The sequence below is a fragment of the Bufo gargarizans genome, chromosome 1, assembly GCF_014858855.1.
Source record: "Bufo gargarizans isolate SCDJY-AF-19 chromosome 1, ASM1485885v1, whole genome shotgun sequence".
Classification (NCBI taxonomy): Eukaryota; Metazoa; Chordata; class Amphibia; order Anura; family Bufonidae; genus Bufo; species Bufo gargarizans.
In genome coordinates, this window is record NC_058080.1 from 460,581,832 (window position 1) to 460,599,991 (window position 18,160).

General features: G+C 44.2%; 1 protein-coding gene across 1 annotated transcript in view; it reads left to right on the forward strand.

The window, feature by feature from the left end:
• LOC122927845 (transmembrane channel-like protein 2-A) overlaps positions 1 to 18,160 on the forward strand; it is a 113,369-nt gene that overhangs the window by 20,747 nt on the left and 74,462 nt on the right. The window contains exons 6-7 of the mRNA XM_044280128.1: positions 5,773 to 6,136; positions 6,910 to 7,074. Of these exons, the coding sequence (XP_044136063.1) occupies positions 5,773 to 6,136; positions 6,910 to 7,074 (529 nt within the window). The remainder of the gene's footprint in view (positions 1 to 5,772; positions 6,137 to 6,909; positions 7,075 to 18,160) is intronic.

Here is an 18,160-nt window from a genome sequence, read left to right on the forward strand (position 1 = left end):
TAGAACATATAACTGCGCCGCTGAACGGCAAATAATATATATTTTTTTGCCACTAATTCACGCCAAAAAGGGCTTTAGAACATGTAACTGCACCGCTGAACAGCAAATATATATATTTTTTCCACTAATACACGCCAAAAGGGGCTTTAGAACATATAACTGCACTGCTGGATGGCAAATATATATATTTTTTCCACTAATACATGCCAAAAAGGGCTTTAGAACATATAACTGCACTGCTGAACGGCAAATATCTATTTTTTGCCACTAATACACGCCAAAAAGGGCTGTAATTTTATCACTTCACCACACAACAGCAAATACTTTTTTTTTGTGCCAGTAATCCACGCACAAAAATGGCTTTGGAACATGTAACTGAACCACTGAACAGCAAATATATATATTTTTTCCACTAATACATGCCAAAAAGGGCTTTAGAACATATACAAAAATTAGGACACCCTTTGAAAGCATGTGGTTTTTTGTAACATTTTTAATAAAAGGTTATTTCATCTCCGTTTCAACAATACAGAGAGATTAAAGTAATCCAACTAAACAAAGAAAACTGAAGAAAAGTCTTTTCAAGATCTTCTGTAAATGTCATTCTACAAAAATGCCTATTCTAACTGAGGAAAAAGATAGGACACCCTCACATGTATTCCCTCTTAAATTGGCTCAGATCTCACACAGGTATATCACACCAGGTGCACATAATTAGTAGATCGTTACTCTGCATGTTGAATGAGGCTTGCCCTATTTAAACCTCAGACATTTAGTTTGGTGTGCTCCTGACTGTTGAAGTGAGAGTGAGCACCATGGTGAGAGCAAAAGAGCTGTCAGAGGACTTCAGAAAAAAGATTGTAGCAGCCTATGAGTCTGGGAAGGGATTTAAAAAGATCTCAAAAGATTTTGAAATCAGCCATTCCACTGTCCGGAAGATAGTCTACAAGTGGAGGGCTTTCAAAACAACTGCCAACATGCCCAGGACTGGTCGCCCCAGCAAGTTCACCCCAAGAGCAGACCGCAAGATGCTAAAAGAGGTCTCCAAAAACCCTAAAGTGTCATCTCGAGAACTACAGCAGGCTCTGGCTACTGTTGATGTAGAAGTACATGCCTCTACAATCAGAAAGAGACTGTAGAAGTTTAACTTGCATGGGAGGTGTGCAAGGAGGAAACCTTTGCTTTCCAAGAGAAACATCGAGGCCAGACTGACATTTGCCAGAGATAAAGTTGACAAAGACCAGGACTTCTGGAATAATGTTCTTTGGACAGATGAGTCCAAAATTGAATTATTTGGACACAACAGCAGAGGACATGTTTGGCGTAAACCAAACACAGCATTCCAAGAAAAGAACCTCATACCAACTGTGAAGCATGGAGGTGGAAGTGTCATGGTTTGGGGCTGCTTTGCTGCAGCAGGACCTGGTCAGCTCACCATCATAGAATCCACGATGAATTCTACTGTGTATCAGAAGGTGCTTGAAGAACATGTGAGACCATCAGTTAGAAAATTAAAGCTGAAGCGGAACTGGACCATGCAACATGACAATGACCCAAAACATACTAGTAAATCAACCAAAGATTGGCTGAAAAAGAAGAAATGGAGAGTCCTGGAATGGCCAAGTCAAAGTCCAGATTTGAATCCCATTGAGATGCTGTGGGGTGACTTGAAAAGGGCTGTACGTGCAAGAAACCCCTCAAACATCTCACAGCTGAAAAAGTTCTGCATTGAGGAGTGGGGTAAAATTTCCTCAGACCGATGTCGAAGACTGGTAGATGGCTACAAGAACCGTCTCACTGCAGTTATTTCAGCCAAAGGAGGTAACACTCGCTATTAGGGGCAAGGGTGTCCTATCTTTTTCCTCAGTTAGAATAGGCATTTTTGTAGAATGACATTTACAGAAGATCTTGAAAAGACTTTTCTTCAGTTTTCTTTGTTTAGTTGGATTACTTTAATCTCTCTGTATTGTTGAAACGGAGATGAAATAACCTTTTATTAAAAATGTTACAAAAAACCACATGCTTTCAAAGGGTGTCCTAATTTTTTCATATGACTGTAACTGCACTGCTGAACGGCAAATATCAATTTTTTGGCCACTAATACACGCCAAAAAGCAATGTCATTTTCTAACTTCACCACACAACGGCAAATACTTTTTTTTGTGCCACTAATACACGCCAAAAAGGGCTTTAGAACATATAACTGTAACGCTGAACGGCAAATAATATAAATATTTTTTCCACTAATACACGCCAAAGAGGTCTTTAGAACATATAACTGCACCCACTGAACGGCAAATAGGCCCTTATTTTTTTCCACTTATACACGCCACAAAAAGCTTTACAACATACACTCACCTAAAGAATTATTAGGAACACCATACTAATACGGTGTTGGACCCCCTTTTGCCTTCAGAACTGCCTTAATTCTACGTGGCATTGATTCAACAAGGTGCTGATAGCATTCTTTAGAAATGTTGGCCCATATTGATAGGATAGCATCTTGCAGTTGATGGAGATTTCAGAGATGCACATCCAGGGCACGAAGCTCCCGTTCCACCACATCCCAAAGATGCTCTATTGGGTTGAGATCTGGTGACTGTGGGGGCCATTTTAGTACAGTGAACTCATTGTCATGTTCAAGAAACCAATTTGAAATGATTCGAGCTTTGTGACATGGTGCATTAGGCTGGTTTCACACGGGCGTTGCGGAAAAATGTGCGGGTGCGTTGCGGAAACACCCGCGATTTTTCCGCGCGAGTGCAAAACATTGTCATGCGTTTTGCACTCGCGTGAGAAAAATCGCGCATGTTTGGTACCCAAACCCGAACTTCTTCAAAGAAGTTCGGGCTTGGGATTGATGTTCTGTAGATTCTATTATTTTCCCTTATAACATGGTTATAAGGGAAAATAATAGCATTCTGAATACAGAATGCTTAGTATAATAGCGCTGGAAGGGTTAAAAAAATAATAAAAACGTTAACTCACCTTATCCCCATGATCGTGTAGTTCCCGGTCGGTCTCTTCTTTAGCTGTGGGCTTGGGCTGAATGACCTTTGGTGATGTCAGATCACATGCTCCAATCACATGGTCCATCACCATGGTGATGGAGCATGTGATCTGACATCACCACAGGTCCTTTAGTCACAGCTAAAGAAGAGACCGACCGGGAACTAGGCGATCATGGGGATAAGGTGAGTTAACTTTTTTATTTTTTTTAACCCTCCCAGCACTATTATACTAAGCATTCTGTAGTCAGAATGCTATTATTTTCCCTTATAACCATGTTATAAGGGAAAATAATACAGTGAATAGACTGTCACCTAGAACCCATGCGTGGAAATCGCACCGCATCCGCACTTGCTTGCGGATGCTTGCGATTTTCACGCAACCCCATTCATTTCTATGGGACCTGCGTTACGTGAAAAACGCAGAATATAGAACATGCTGCGATTTTCACGCAACGCATAAGTGTTGCGTGAAAATCACCGCTCATGTGAACAGCCCCATAGAAATGAATGGGTCAGGATTCAGTGTGGGTGCAATGCGTTCAACTCACGCATCGCACCCGCACGGAAATCTCGCCCGTGTGAAAGGGGCCTAATACTGCTGGAAGTAGCCATCAGAGGATGGGTACATGGTGGTCATGAAGGGATGGACATGGTCAGAAACAATGCTCAGGTAGCCCTTAGCATTTAAACGATGGCCAATTGCCACTAAGGGGCCTAAAGTGTGCCCAGAAAACATCCCCCACACCATTACACCACCACCACCAGCCTGCACAGTGGTAACAAGGCATGATGGATACATGTTCTCATTCTGTTTATGCCAAATTCAGACTCTACCATTTGAATGTCTCAACAGAAATCGAGACTCATCAGACCAGGCAACATTTTTGCAGTCTTCAACAATCCAATTTTGGCGAGCTCGTGCAAATTGTAGCCTCTTTTTCCTATTTGTAGTGGAGATGAGTGGTACCCGGTGGGGTCTTCTGCTGTTGTAGCCCATATGCCTCAAGGTTGTGCGTGTTGTGGCTTCACAAATGCTTTGCTGCATACCTTGGTTGTAACGAATGGTTATTTCAGTCAACGTTGCTATTCTATCAGCTTGAATCAGTCGGCCCATTCTCCTCTGACCTCTAGCATCAACAAGGCATTTTCGCCCACAGGACTGCTGCATACTGGATGTTTTTCCCTTTTCACACCATTTTTTGTAAACCCTAAAAATGGTTGTGCGTGAAAATCCCAGTAACTGAACAGATTGTGAAATACTCAGACCGGCCCGTCTGGTACCAACAACCATGCCACGCTCAAAATTGCTTAAATCACCTTTCTTTCCCATTCTGACATTCAGTTTGGAGTTCAGGAGATTGTCTTGACCAGGACCACAACCCTACATGCATTGAAGCAACTGCCATGTGATTGGTTGACTAGATAATCTCATTAATGAGAAATAGAACAGGTGTTCCTAATAATTCTTTAGGTGAGTGTATAACTGCACCGCTGAACGGCAAATAATATATATTGTTTTGCCACTAATACATGCCAAAAAGGGCTTTATAATATATAACTGCACCGCTGAATGGCAAATAATTAAGGATGAGTGAACCTGTGGAAGTTTGGTTTTGCCGGTCACAGCCAAACTTTATGTCAAAGTTCGGGTTCGAGAGCCAAACTTGACCCCGAACCTGTACCCCGTTAAAGTCAATGGGGACCCGAACTTCACGTTATTATTTCCGTTACATGGTTATAAAGTAAAATAATAGCATTCTTAAAACAGAATGGTAAAAAAAAAACATTGGATGTGAGGCTTGTCAGCTGGAATGCTAAAAAAAATGGCCATTGAGGGGTTAAAAATAATAAACTAAACTCACCTTATCCCCTTGATCGTGCAGCCGGTATCCTCTTCTTTTTTCTTTCTGCAGGACCTGCAAGCAGCGTTTTGGTGTCCGCCTACAAAGAGGAATGGAGGCGGAACAACAAACTGATGCAAACTGATGCATTCTGAGCGGATCCTTATCCATTCAGAATGCATTAGGGCAAAACTGATCGGTTCTCACAAACGGAAACCAAAACGGCAGTGTGAAAGTAGTCTTATTCAAATTAAAAGTTCATTGGTAGAGGCATAAAAACATAAAAGCAATAAAGTCCAATAACATGTTTTGGGGCACTGACCCTTCTTCAGAAAATTGACTTTTAGAGGAAGCGCTGGATATATGTCTTTTTTTTCTGGATTTCTGCTCTACAATTTTCCCTCTTTCTGGTTTGTGTTCCATTCCTATGTGGATGACCAGGTCCAGCTGACAAGCCTCACATCCAATGTTCATAGGTATAACATGCATTTAAGATGTTGTGACTACTTACAACACCAATAGGTAAGCAGTTTTTCACGTCATTTTAATAATGTGTCTCTTGGGTATCGCCCGATCTTTGCTCTGTGTTTTTTTTTTGTCATCGGGACGTTCCCTTTAAGTGAGTGTTTATGAACTCTCAGGAGATCAGGGCTGCATTCAGCTCTTTGATGGATTTCAGTAAGAAGAGGACAGAACAGTCTGAAGGCTGAGTACCTTTTTTTTTTTTTTTTTGCCCAAAATAAGTGTAATGCAATACTAAAAGAATACAGTCACAGGTGCCCATAGCCTTTAAATGATTTTTCTATAGAAGTGCAAATGAATTTTTTTTTTTTGTATACTTTGACACTGGTATGGTGAAGGCTTACCTTCTTGTACATTTTACATTGACATTTTTTGTTTTATTTTTCTTCCTTGTATAGATTCTAAAACAAGAAATTTAAACAGACAGCAAATACAGTACCAGAGGACAAGACATGATAAATTTGTTGACAATGATAGTGAAGATGATGACGATGATAACTTTAATCTGCCAAAAAGAAAGAGAATTGTGAGAAAATCCACAAGAATTAAAAAAGTAGAAGATGACCAAGAGACTGAAACAGAATCTGAGGATGAGGCTGTGGAAACAAAGAAAAGTAAAAGGACTGTGGTACAAAAGTACATAAAAAACAACAACACCAAGACAACAAAAAAAGATTCAAACAATGAAAAAACTGCAGTTCAGACCAAAGGGAGAAATATAAATAAACCAGCAGATAAGAATAAAAAGAGAAAAGGTAGCAGGTATGATCTTTCATTCATAACAGTTCAAAATGGGGAAAATTGTACTTTACAGAACTATATTATTATAATATAAACAGCTGTCAACATGCTAGAAGGACACTATGGGGAGATTTATCAAGACTGGTGCAAAAAAGAGCTTTCTTAGTTGCTCTTTCCAACCAACCAGATTAATGTTTTCATTTTCCAAAGGAGCTCTGAAAATAAAACATGGAATCTGAGTGGTTTGTATGGGAAACTAAGCCATTTTTCCTTTGTATCAGTTTAGATAAATCTCCCCCTATGTGTTTTCGAGACTGAACACAGGGTGGGCTCACACAGTGTCTTGATTAAATTTGGATGAACACCCTTTGTCCCTGTTCACAATCAATGGTGATTATGCAGCATAAGCTGTATATGAAATATAATATCTAGCTGCTGAATATGCTAAAAACATGTGAACTTGGCTTAAAGGAACAGCCTGAGCTGTCTTAGGTGAGGTGGTCAACAAAGTCTTAATCCTCGTCCCGTAAAGTAGGTGAAAAATAAGAAAATGCTGATACAGTTTATCGATCAGCCACTCAACTTTTCTTGAATTGATATTTAGAAATTCAAGTTCTGAATGTATTCTGTTGACTGAATCTATGTAATTCATTGTTTAAAGCAATTCATATAACAAAAAAAAGCAATAAATGTAAAATAGAAAAATACTTGTGTGAATAGAGTAAAACGCTGTTATTATGGAGTAATTGTGTTCTTCGTTTTTTAAAACATTCAGTCTCTGCTTTTTTTTCCAGTTCATCTTCATCATCTTCCTCTTCATCATCTTCTTCAAGTTCAGAGGAAAGTTTATCAGATAGCGAAAGAGAAAGGATAATGAAGCAAGTTGAAGATAAGAAAAAATTAATTTCCGTTATTAGAAGTAAACCTTGGAGAATGTCAAAGAAGCTACATTTACTTAAGTATGAGTTACACAGTTACAAATGTACTGTTATTGCAGTAATTTGTCCTTTAACATATAATGGAAATACAATGCAATTCATGTATGGAATCTGAAAATGCTAAGTCTTCATTATGGTCCATCTCACCTATAACACTCTCTAGTCGTATAAACTACATTGCAAGTGGCAGGTACTTGGTTAATCTAGTGCCTCACCCCTTAATTATCAAGCCAATTTTGGCTGCAATGTTTTCATTTTCCCTCCCCGCTTCAAAGAGCTGTAACATTTTTATTTTTCAGTCCTTCCATGTTTTTTTGTGGGGTGAGTTGTAGCTTTTTTTTTGTATCAGGGCTCATGCACATGACCGTATGTGTTTCGCAGTCCGCAAAAACCAGATGACGTCCATGTACATTCTGTATTTTATGGAACAGTTGTCCCGTTTATAGAACAGTCCTATTCTTGTCCATAATCCTATTTTTTTGCGGAATGGACATAAGGTCATATGGAAACGGAATGCACACAGAGTAACTTCCATTTTTTTGGCGCAAAAAAAACAAAAAAAACGGAATGGACAAAGAAGGAAAACCTGACTGTGGGGTAGATAAAACTTTTCAATAATTTTTTTATTCATTCATCCATGCTATTTGAGAAATTCAGACATTTTCATACTTTTTTTTGTGTGATACATGGGAAAAGTGTCTTAATCTTTAATATCACAGTTTTTAAAAATGTATTTAATAAATATTAACCCTTTCATGACCGAGTGATTTTCTGTTTTTTAGTTTTAGTTTTTTACTAGCAGCCCTCCAAAAACCATTTTTAATTTCTATGTTTACATAGATGTATGAGGGCTTGTTTTTGTGAGACAAGATGCCCTTTTTAATGGCACTATTGACATTTGCATACAATGTGGTGGCAAGTGGGAAAAAATTATAAATAGGGTGAAATTGGAAACAAAACACAATTCTAGAACAGTTTTTTTTGTTTTTTGTTTTTACTGCGTTCCTTATACCATAAAACTGACCAGTTACTTTCATTCTCCATGTCAGTACGAATCTGGTAATACCACATATTATGTAAAAAAAAAAAAAAAAAAAAAAATTTTGAAAAAATAACTTTTTAGTATATACAGGTCCTTCTCTAAAAATTTGCATATTGTGATAAAGTTCATTATTTTCTGTAATGTACTGATAAACATTAGACTTTCATATATTTTAGATTCATTACGCACAACTGAAGTAGTTCAAGCCTTTTATTGTTTTAATATTGATGATTTTGGCATACAGCTCATGAAAACCCAAATTTCCTATCTTAAAAAATTAGCATATTTCATCCGACCAATAAAAGAAAAGTGTCTTTAATACAAAAAAAGTCAACCTTCAAATAATTATGTTCAGTTATGCACTCAATACTTGGTCAGGAATCCTTTTGCAGAAATGACTGCTTCAATGCGGCGTGGCATGGAGGCAATCAGCCTGTGGCACTGCTGAGGTGTTATGGAGGCCCAGGATGCTTCGATAGCGGCCTTAAGCTCATCCAGAGTGTTGGGTCTTGCGTCTCTCAACTTTCTCTTCACAATATCCCACAGATTCTCTATGGGGTTCAGGGCAGGAGAGTTGGCAGGCCAATTGAGCACAGTAATACCATGGTCAGTGGTTTTGGCACTGTGAGCAGGTGCCAGGTCGTGCTGAAAAATTTAATCTTCATCTCCATAAAGCTTTTCAGCAGATGGAAGCATGAAGTGCTCCAAAATCTCCTGATAGCTAGCTGCATTGACCCTGCCCTTGATAAAACACAGTGGACCAACACCAGCAGCTGACATGGCACCCCAGACCATCACTGACTGTGGGTACTTGACACTGGACTTCAGGCATTTTGGCATTTCCCTCTCCCCAGTCTTCCTCCAGACTCTGGCACCTTGATTTCCGAATGACATGCAACAGTCCAGTGCTGCTTCTCTGTAGCCCAGGTCAGGCGCTTCTGCCGCTGTTTCTGGTTCAAAAGTGGCTTGACCTGGGGAATGCGGCACCTGTAGCCCATTTCCTGCACACGCCTGTACACGGTGGCTCTGGATGTTTCTACTCCAGACTCAGTCCACTGCTTCCGCAGGTCCCCCAAGGTCTGGAATCGGTCCTTCTCCACAATCTTCCTCAGGGTCCGGTCACCTCTTCTCGTTGTGCAGCGTTTTCTGCCACACTTTGTCCTTCCCACAGACTTCCCACTGAGGTGCCTTGATACAGCACTCTGGGAACAGCCTATTTGTTCAGAAATTTCTTTCTGTGTCTTACCCTCTTGCTTGAGGGTGTCAATGATGGCCTTCTGGACAGCAGTCAGGTCGGCAGTCTTACCCATGATTGCGGTTTTGAGTAATGAACCAGGCTGGGAGTTTTTAAAAGCCTCAGGAATCTTTTGCAGGTGTTTAGAGTTAATTAGTTGATTCAGATGATTAGGTTAATAGCTCGTTTAGAGAACCTTTTCATGATATGCTAATTTTTTTAGATAGGAATTTTGGGTTTTCATGAGCTGTATGCCAAAATCATCAATATCAAAACAATAAAAGGCTTGGACTACTTCAGTTGGTGTGTAATGAATCTAAAATATATGAAAGTCTAATGTTTATCAGTACATTACAGAAAATAATGAACTTTATCACAATATGCTAATTTGTTTTAGAAGGACCTGTATGTGTGTGGAGCTATGTGAAGACTCATTTTTTGCAGGGTGATCTGTACTCTTCAGTGATACCATGCATGACTTTTTGATCACTTTTTATTACATTTTTTGTAGGAGGAGAAGCAATCCAAAAACTATGAATTTTGACATTTTTTTCCATTTTGCTGTTTTCAGTATGGGATAAAAATTTTTATATTTTAATAGTACAGGCATTTTTGCACGCTGGTATAACTATGATGTCTATTTTTTTATTTTTATGTTTCTTTTTCTTTTAATTTTTATATATTTTTACTTTTTAGTTTTTTATTCATAAAAACATTTTTCCAACTCATCCCTCATGACAGCACCACAGGAGGAACTTCACCTTTGACCTTCTTGGGACAGGAAGAAGAGAGGTTAAAAAGGTCCCTCCAGCCTCTACCCGCCAGTGTTCTATCTGTCCCTACAGGGGATAGACGTAGAGAGGTTCCCTGTTCTAGGGTTGAAGAGATTCTACAAGAACTTTTCGGGGCCTAAGGCTGGGACTAGGATCGAGAGATGTCTGGACTCTCCTTCCAGTTCTCGAATAGCCTTGCTAACACCTCTCGAGGTAGCGGTCCCTTAGCGGTGTCGGAGCCAACAGGTTGGTTCTCTGACGGCCTGGGTTCGATTGGTGGGTTCATTCTCATCCTTCCTTCCCTATAAGCAGCCGTGCCAGTAACTTCTAAGCTGGAGGTCCCCTGGCTTGCTCCTAACCCCTATGAAGTGAGTAATGCAGCTGGTGGTTACCTCACTATGGACAGCTATGGGTTTATGGAGCTTAGATCTGCTGTTTCTTGGTGGAGTACAGCAGGATCACGCCTCAGTGTGCCTGAAACAGTCAGCAGATGGAATGGGGTTATTTCTCCTCACCTTACCAATGCTCTATGCAAGTGTTGGCAGAAGCTGCATGACAATATTGGTGCTTGCTTTGGCAGCACATACTCCAAGATTGGTAAGTAAACCATGCAAACATTTTGTCAGGTAAGTAAACCATGCATGTGTTTAAACAGCTGGATTGCCCCAACAGTTCCAATTACTTAATTGAGAATCTGTGTGTGGATCTGAATGGGTACTCAGGCGATAGTAGTATGACCTGGTTCTTTAGTGAGAGTGGCTGTGGAGTTAAACAATTTTCAGGCTGCATTGAATTGACAAGGTTGCAGACTTGAATCTTTTAGGTCTAGCAACCTGTTTTAGTTATGTCTGACTTGATTTCCTTTATCTAAGAAAAATTTTATTGAGTGGACTCCTGACATGGCCCTTGTACCTCGTGGCCACCGTGCCTGGCTTACTGCTTCTGTGTCTGTCGTTGTCTAATGGGCCCTGTGTCCTAATGCTGCAGCCACTTGCCTCCGTGCATGACCTGCAGCCACTTGCCTCCGTGCATGGCCTGCAGCCACTTGCCTCCGTGCATGGCCTGCAGCCACTTGCCTCCGTGCATGGCCTGCAGCCACTTTCCTCCGTGCTGGCCTACAGCCACTTACCTCCGTGCATGGCCTGCAGACACTTGCCTCCATGGATGGCCTGCAGACACTTGCCTCCGATATAGTGTGGGTCAGCCTAAAGTTAAATATTGTGACTAGAGCACTGAAATTTTTTAAATATCCTACCCCCACCTGGGAGGCAGCACCTAGTTGTGAATTCTTTCTATGGCAATAAATTAGTATACCTACCTCAAAACAAGTGATTTTCAGTAAACTACTCTGTTATTCTATATATTTGCACCTATGGGTAATGGTGTCACAAATATTAGGGACATTGCCTTCCCTGCACCTAAGACAATTACATCAAGGGCACCTCTGTCGCCACCGAGAAGGAGACTCCCTTCACTGCACGCCAAACCAGGGAGCTACAAAACATCAATAGAGACGGCTCACACATATTTGCTGCAGTGTCGGGATTCGAAACCGTGACCAGCCACATCCCAGGCAGTAGCCCTGCTTACTAGGCTACCATCCTCTCTGGACATTCCTCCCTGAAACCTATTAGTTAACCTCAGTCTTGCCAAGCCTTGCTCATCACCCTTGATTCCCCACACCTGGTACTTCCCTATATAAGTCCAGCCCCTTGCACTCTAGCTTGCTGATTATTGAGCTCCTGAGCCTTGATCAAGCTTCTCCTCATCTGTTGCTCTTGCTACTGCTGGAAGTCCACTGCTGACCAGGAATTGCCTACAGACTACTCTTCTGCCTTATCCCTACCTACTGAACTGCTACCACCGTTGCCATCCGGATTGTCTGACCACGCTTACTGCCGCCTGCCCTGACCCACCGCCTGCCTACCGACTACTCTTCTGCCTCATCCCTACCTACTGAACTGCTACCACCGTTGCCATCCGGATTGTCTGACCACGCTTACTACCTGCCTGCGGTCCTTGCCACTGGGCTCCACTCCTACCTCCAGCCAGCGGTCCTCTGACACAGGTGAGTCTGTAGGACTGTTACAGAATAATCAGCCGCACTATGGAGTCCGCAATGGCCACTCTGCGTAAGCAGGTCTCTGAACTTCAAGAATTTGGTACTACATATCAGGAGAAATTTGCCCAGCTCCAAGTCGTAGTCCAAAGCCAACAGAGCGAGATTATTGAACTACAGAGGCAACTCCTGGACGTCCGCGGCACGGCTGCAGACACCCGCATGCCACTCCCACCAAGATTCGGCGGTGATAGACGTCAGTATCGGGGGTTTCTAAACCAATGCCGCATCTATTTTCAGATGTACCCGGCCCCCTTCACCACAGAGAAGAAGAAGGTGCTATTCATGGTCAATCTCCTGACGGATGAAGCATTAGCATGGGCATCACCATACGTGGAGACTAACAGTCAGCTCCTGAACAACCTAAACAACTTCATCACCGCAATGAGCCAAGTCTTCGACGACCCCAACCGCTGTGCGACAGCCGAGGCGCGACTACATAGTCTGCGGCAAGGGAGACGCTCCGTCGCCGAATACACCGCTGAGTTTCGCCGTTGGGTCACGGACACCACCTGGAACCCAGCGGCACAGAGGAGCCAATTCCGGCGAGGCCTGTCCGAATTAATAAAGGACGAACTCGCCAGAGTTGAGGCCCCGGACGATCTGGATGACTTCATTCAGTTATGCATCCGGATAGATCAAAGACTCTCCGAGAGGAAGAAAGAAAGACTCTGGTCCTTGGACCACAGACCCACTTATTCCTTCTCTTCCACCGCCCAGCGCGACCCCCGGTCAGCAACTGAACCTATGCAGGTCGACGCTCTACGTAGGTCTCTATCCACAGCTGAGAAGGAGAGACGGCTGGCCGAAAACCTCTGCCTCTACTGTGGGGAGCCGGGTCATTTTGCCATCAAATGTCCTCATAAGATCCGAAAGACTATTGCCGTCACGGAACTAAAGGAGCAACCACAGACTCCAACCCCACCAGCAGCCCCTGAAAATAACAACACGGCGGCTCATGGATCCCACTTCATCGTCCCCATCCTCATCGAGATTGAGGGGCAACTTCATGGACCTAACCTTCGCCCGCGAAAAGAATATTCCACTGACAATCAAGGCAGCCCCCGTTGACCTGGAAACCGTCGACGGATCCCCACTCTCCTCGGGGCCGGCCACTCGCGAGACCACCGAACTACAACTCCTCATAGAACCAGATCACCGTGAAAAGATCCACTTCTCTCTGATCGCCTCCCCGAAGTTCCCAGTGATCTTGGGCATCCCATGGTTGGCCACCCACAACCCCTCGGTGGACTGGGAAACCCGCTGCATACGATTCCCATCCGAGTTCTGCACGCTAAATTGCTCCCACAAACCCGTCCTTCCACCCGAAGACACCACCATCTCAAAACTATCTGTCAAGGATCTGCTACCCCCTCAATACAGCGAGTTCTAGGATGTCTGCGACAAGAAAAACGCAGACAAGCTGCCACCACACCGACCCTACGACTGCCCTATAGAACTGTTGCCCGGGGCCGAAATACCCTTTGGCAGTATCTACTCCCTCTCAGAGCCTGAACTCAAGGCTCTGAAAGAGTACCTGGACGAGGACCTGAGGAAGGGGTTCATCCGGCCCTCCACCTCTCCCGCGGGAGCCCCCTTTTTCTTCGTAGAGAAAAAAGACTCCTCCCTGCGTCCCTGCATAGACTACAGAAAGCTTAATGACATAACCGTAAAAAACCGGTACCCGCTCCCACTGATTTCCGAACTCCTTGAGAGACTCCGGGAAGCGAAGATCTTCACCAAACTCGACCTTCGAGGGGCCTACAACCTCGTCCGAATCCGCCCTGGGGACGAATGGAAGACCGCCTTCCGGACACGTTATGGTCATTTCGAGTACCTGGTCATGCCTTTCGGACTCTGCAATGCTCCCGCAACCTTCCAGCACTTCATTAACGACGTCCTCAGGGACATGCTGGATCTGTTTGTAGTCGTTTACCTGGACGACATCTTGATCTTCTCTGAAGACCTCGAGCAGCACCGCGAACACGTCCGCAGGGTACTGCAGAGGCTCAGACAGAACTCTCTCTATATCAAGCTAGAGAAATGCGAGTTTGAGCGAACCACCACTCAGTTCCTCGGATACATCATCTCCCAGAGGGCCTAAGTATGGACCCGGGGAAGGTCCAAGCTGTGATAAACTGGCCCGTTCCGAAAAACGAGAAGGAGATACAAAGATTCATTGGCTTCGCCAACTTCTATCGGAAGTTTATCCGGAACTTCTCCAAGGTCATAGCACCAATCACCCAACTCACCAAGAAGGCAGTCCCCTTCTCCTGGACACCCGAGGCCCAGGAGGCCTTCACCAAGTTGAAACTCCTCTTCACTTCTGCCCCAATCCTAATCCACCCGAACCCCGAGCTCCCATTTACAGTCGAAGTGGATGCATCAGACTCTGCGGTGGGGGCAGTTTTGTCACAACGGACAGGGGAGAGGATGCTATTACACCCGTGCGCATATTTCTCCCGCCAGATGTCCCCCTCTGAGAAGAACTATGACATCGGGAACAAAGAACTACTGGCGATCAAGGATGCCTTCTCCGAGTGGAGACACCTGCTGGAGGAAGCCACCAACCCCATAATCGTACTAACTGACCACAAGAACCTCGAGTTCATCCGCAGCGCTAAGAGACTCTCAGCCAGACAGGCCAGATGGAGCCTATTCTTTTCCCGCTTCAACTATCTCATCACCTATCGTCCTGGATCAAAAAACGGCAAGGCTGACGCCCTCTCCAGAATGTTTTCCGAGCCCTCACAGAGTAACAAGGGCCAAAATAACATCTTGCCCGAGAGAAGGGTCGTAGGGGCCACCTACTCTAAAGAACTCCTGGGCACAATCAAAGAAGGATATGAAAATGACCCCTTCCTCTCCCACCCCACAGGCAATGTCAGCCTTACGTTTAAGAACGGTCATTGGTTTCATCAGGACCTACAACTATATGTACCAGAAATCGCACGGCTCGAAGTGCTCAAACTCAACCATGACTCCAAGGTGGCCGGCCATTTTGGCACAAGAAAGACCCAGGAGCTTCTCTCCCGCTCCTTCTGGTGGCCAACATACAGGGAGGACATCAAGAGGTACATCTCCTCGTGCACGGTCTGTGCCCGCAATAAGACTCCTCGTTCCTCTCCCGTGGGTCTGTTACAACCTCTCCCGATTCCCTCCCGCCCCTGGGGCTCGATCTCCATGGACTTTGTGGTAGACCTTCCTCCTTCAAAAGGGATGAGCACCATCCTGGTCGTGGTCGACCGTCTCACCAAGATGGCCCATTTCATCCCCTACAAAGGCCTTCCCACAGCCAAACAGACGGCCGATCTTATTCTCAGAGAGGTCTTCAGGCTGCATGGGATCCCGGACGACGTGGTCTCCGACCGAGGTGTACAATTTGCCTCAAAGTTCTGGAAGAACTTCTGCCTGGCGCTCGGGGTTAAAGTGAACCTGTCCTCTGCTTTCCACCCTCAGTCAAACGGGCAGACGGAGAGAACTAATCAGACCCTAGAGCAATACCTACGCTGTTTCAGCTCCCACCTGCAGGATGACTGGCTTGATCATCTCCCCACGGCCGAGTTCGCCTACAACAATGCTGAGCACAGCTCAACCAAGCACAGCCCCTTCTTTGCTAACACAGGCTCACACCCGGTGTTCATTCCCCACCTACCCGTTGCCTCCACCCTCCCAGCAGTGGCCGAACGCCTAACAACCCTACAGGAGGCACAAGAGAACATTATAGACAACCTCCAGCTTGCCCAGAGGCGCTTTAAACAGGGAGCAGACAGACGTCGCAAACCCACCCCGGGTTTCCATGTGGGAGACAAGGTATGGCTGTCCACCAGGAATCTCAGATTGAAGGTCCCCTCCAAAAAATTTGCCCAAAGATACATGGGTCCGTTCTGGATCACCGCACAAATCAACGAGGTCACGTTCCGGCTCGACCTTCCGGACTCCATTAGGGTGCACCCTGTCTTCCATTGCTCTCTCCTCAAGCCATACGTGGAGAACACCTTCACAGGCCGCCACTCGCCCCCACCACCACCCGTGAGGGTACAGGGTGAAGAAGAATACGTTGTCGCAAAGATCCTCGACTCCAGGATCCACCGGGGAAGACTACAATACCTAATTGGGTGGAAGGGTTACCCTCCCGAGGATAACTCCTGGGAGCCAGAAGAGAATGTCCACGCCCCCAGACTGGTAAAAGAGTTCCACCAACAGCACCCCGGTAAGCCTGCCCCTGCGGTGCCCGGAGGTCACCTTGGAAGGGGGGGAGTACTGTCGGGATTCGAACCCGTGACCAGCCACATCCCAGGCAGTAGCCCTGCTTACTAGGCTACCATCCTCTCTGGACATTCCTCCCTGAAACCTATTAGTTAACCTCAGTCTTGCCAAGCCTTGCTCATCACCCTTGATTCCCCACACCTGGTACTTCCCTATATAAGTCCAGCCCCTTGCACTCTAGCTTGCTGATTATTGAGCTCCTGAGCCTTGATCAAGCTTCTCCTCGTCTGTTGCTCTTGCTACTGCTGGAAGTCCACTGCTGACCAGGAATTGCCTACAGACTACTCTTCTGCCTTATCCCTACCTACTGAACTGCTACCACCGTTGCCATCCGGATTGTCTGACCACGCTTACTGCCGCCTGCCCTGACCCACCGCCTGCCTACCGACTACTCTTCTGCCTTATCCCTACCTACTGAACTGCTACCACCGTTGCCATCCGGATTGTCTGACCACGCTTACTACCTGCCTGCGGTCCTTGCCACTGGGCTCCACTCCTACCTCCAGCCAGCGGTCCTCTGACACAGGTGAGTCTGTAGGACTGTTACATGCAGCTATGTACACTGCACAAGTCCTGTAATCTGTTCCCACTCCATAATTCCTGTGTCTCCTGGCTAGTGCCATGTAACTAGGTCTTGTGAAACCCATAAGACTGCCTCTGACCTTGAAGCTGGTTTTGTGAGGAGGGTCCTTCTCCTTTCTTCTCCCTGGAGTTCATAGCAACACCTCCTGGTACGAGGTCCCGAGCTTACCCTGGACTGGTATGCCGTTAAGGGTACAGTTTTGTTTACCTCAACGTTGATGTTCATGCCTGCTATGCGCCAATAAGATCAGCCTGGCTCGGCTTCTTACTTATATCTTACAGACATACCGAAGATAGTTATTTATCATAACCAGTAAGCTCTGGAAAATGAACTGCAATGGGGATCTACAGTAAATTTTTACTCTGTGCAGTGGTTATATATATATTTTATCTGGGAACGGGTCACTTTTATGCAATGGTACTTACCACATAGAATAAGCTAAGAAGTAAAGCATCCTTTTTTACTGCCAATGTCTAATAAGACAATTCATTCTTCCTCTAATTAACCCCTTTAAGACTAAGCTAGTTTTTACCTTCAGGACCAGGCCATTTTTAGCAAATCTGACATGTGTCACTTTATGTGGTAATTACTTTAAAACGCTTTTACTTATCCAGACCATTCTGAGATTTTTATTTCTCTACTTTTATAATAGACAGTAATACATCCAAAAATAGTTATTACTTTATATGCCCCATATGTCTACTTCATGTTTGGATCATTTTGCGAATGCCATTTTATTTTTTGAGGACGTTAGAAGTCTTAGAAGTTTAGAAGCAAATCTTGAAATTTTTGCAAAAATTTCCAAAACCCACTTTTTAAGGACCAGTTCAGGTCTGAAGTCACTTTGTGAGGCTCACAAATTAGAAACCACCCACAAATGACCACATTTTAGAAACTACACCCCTCAAGGTATTCAAAACTGATGTTACAAACTTTTTTAACCCTTTAGGTGTTCCACAAGAATTAAAGGAAAATGGAGATGAAATTTCTGAATTTCACTTTTTTGCCAGATTTTCCATTTTAATCCATTTTTTCCAGTAACAAAGCAAGGGTTAACAGCCAAACAAAACTTAATATTTATTACACT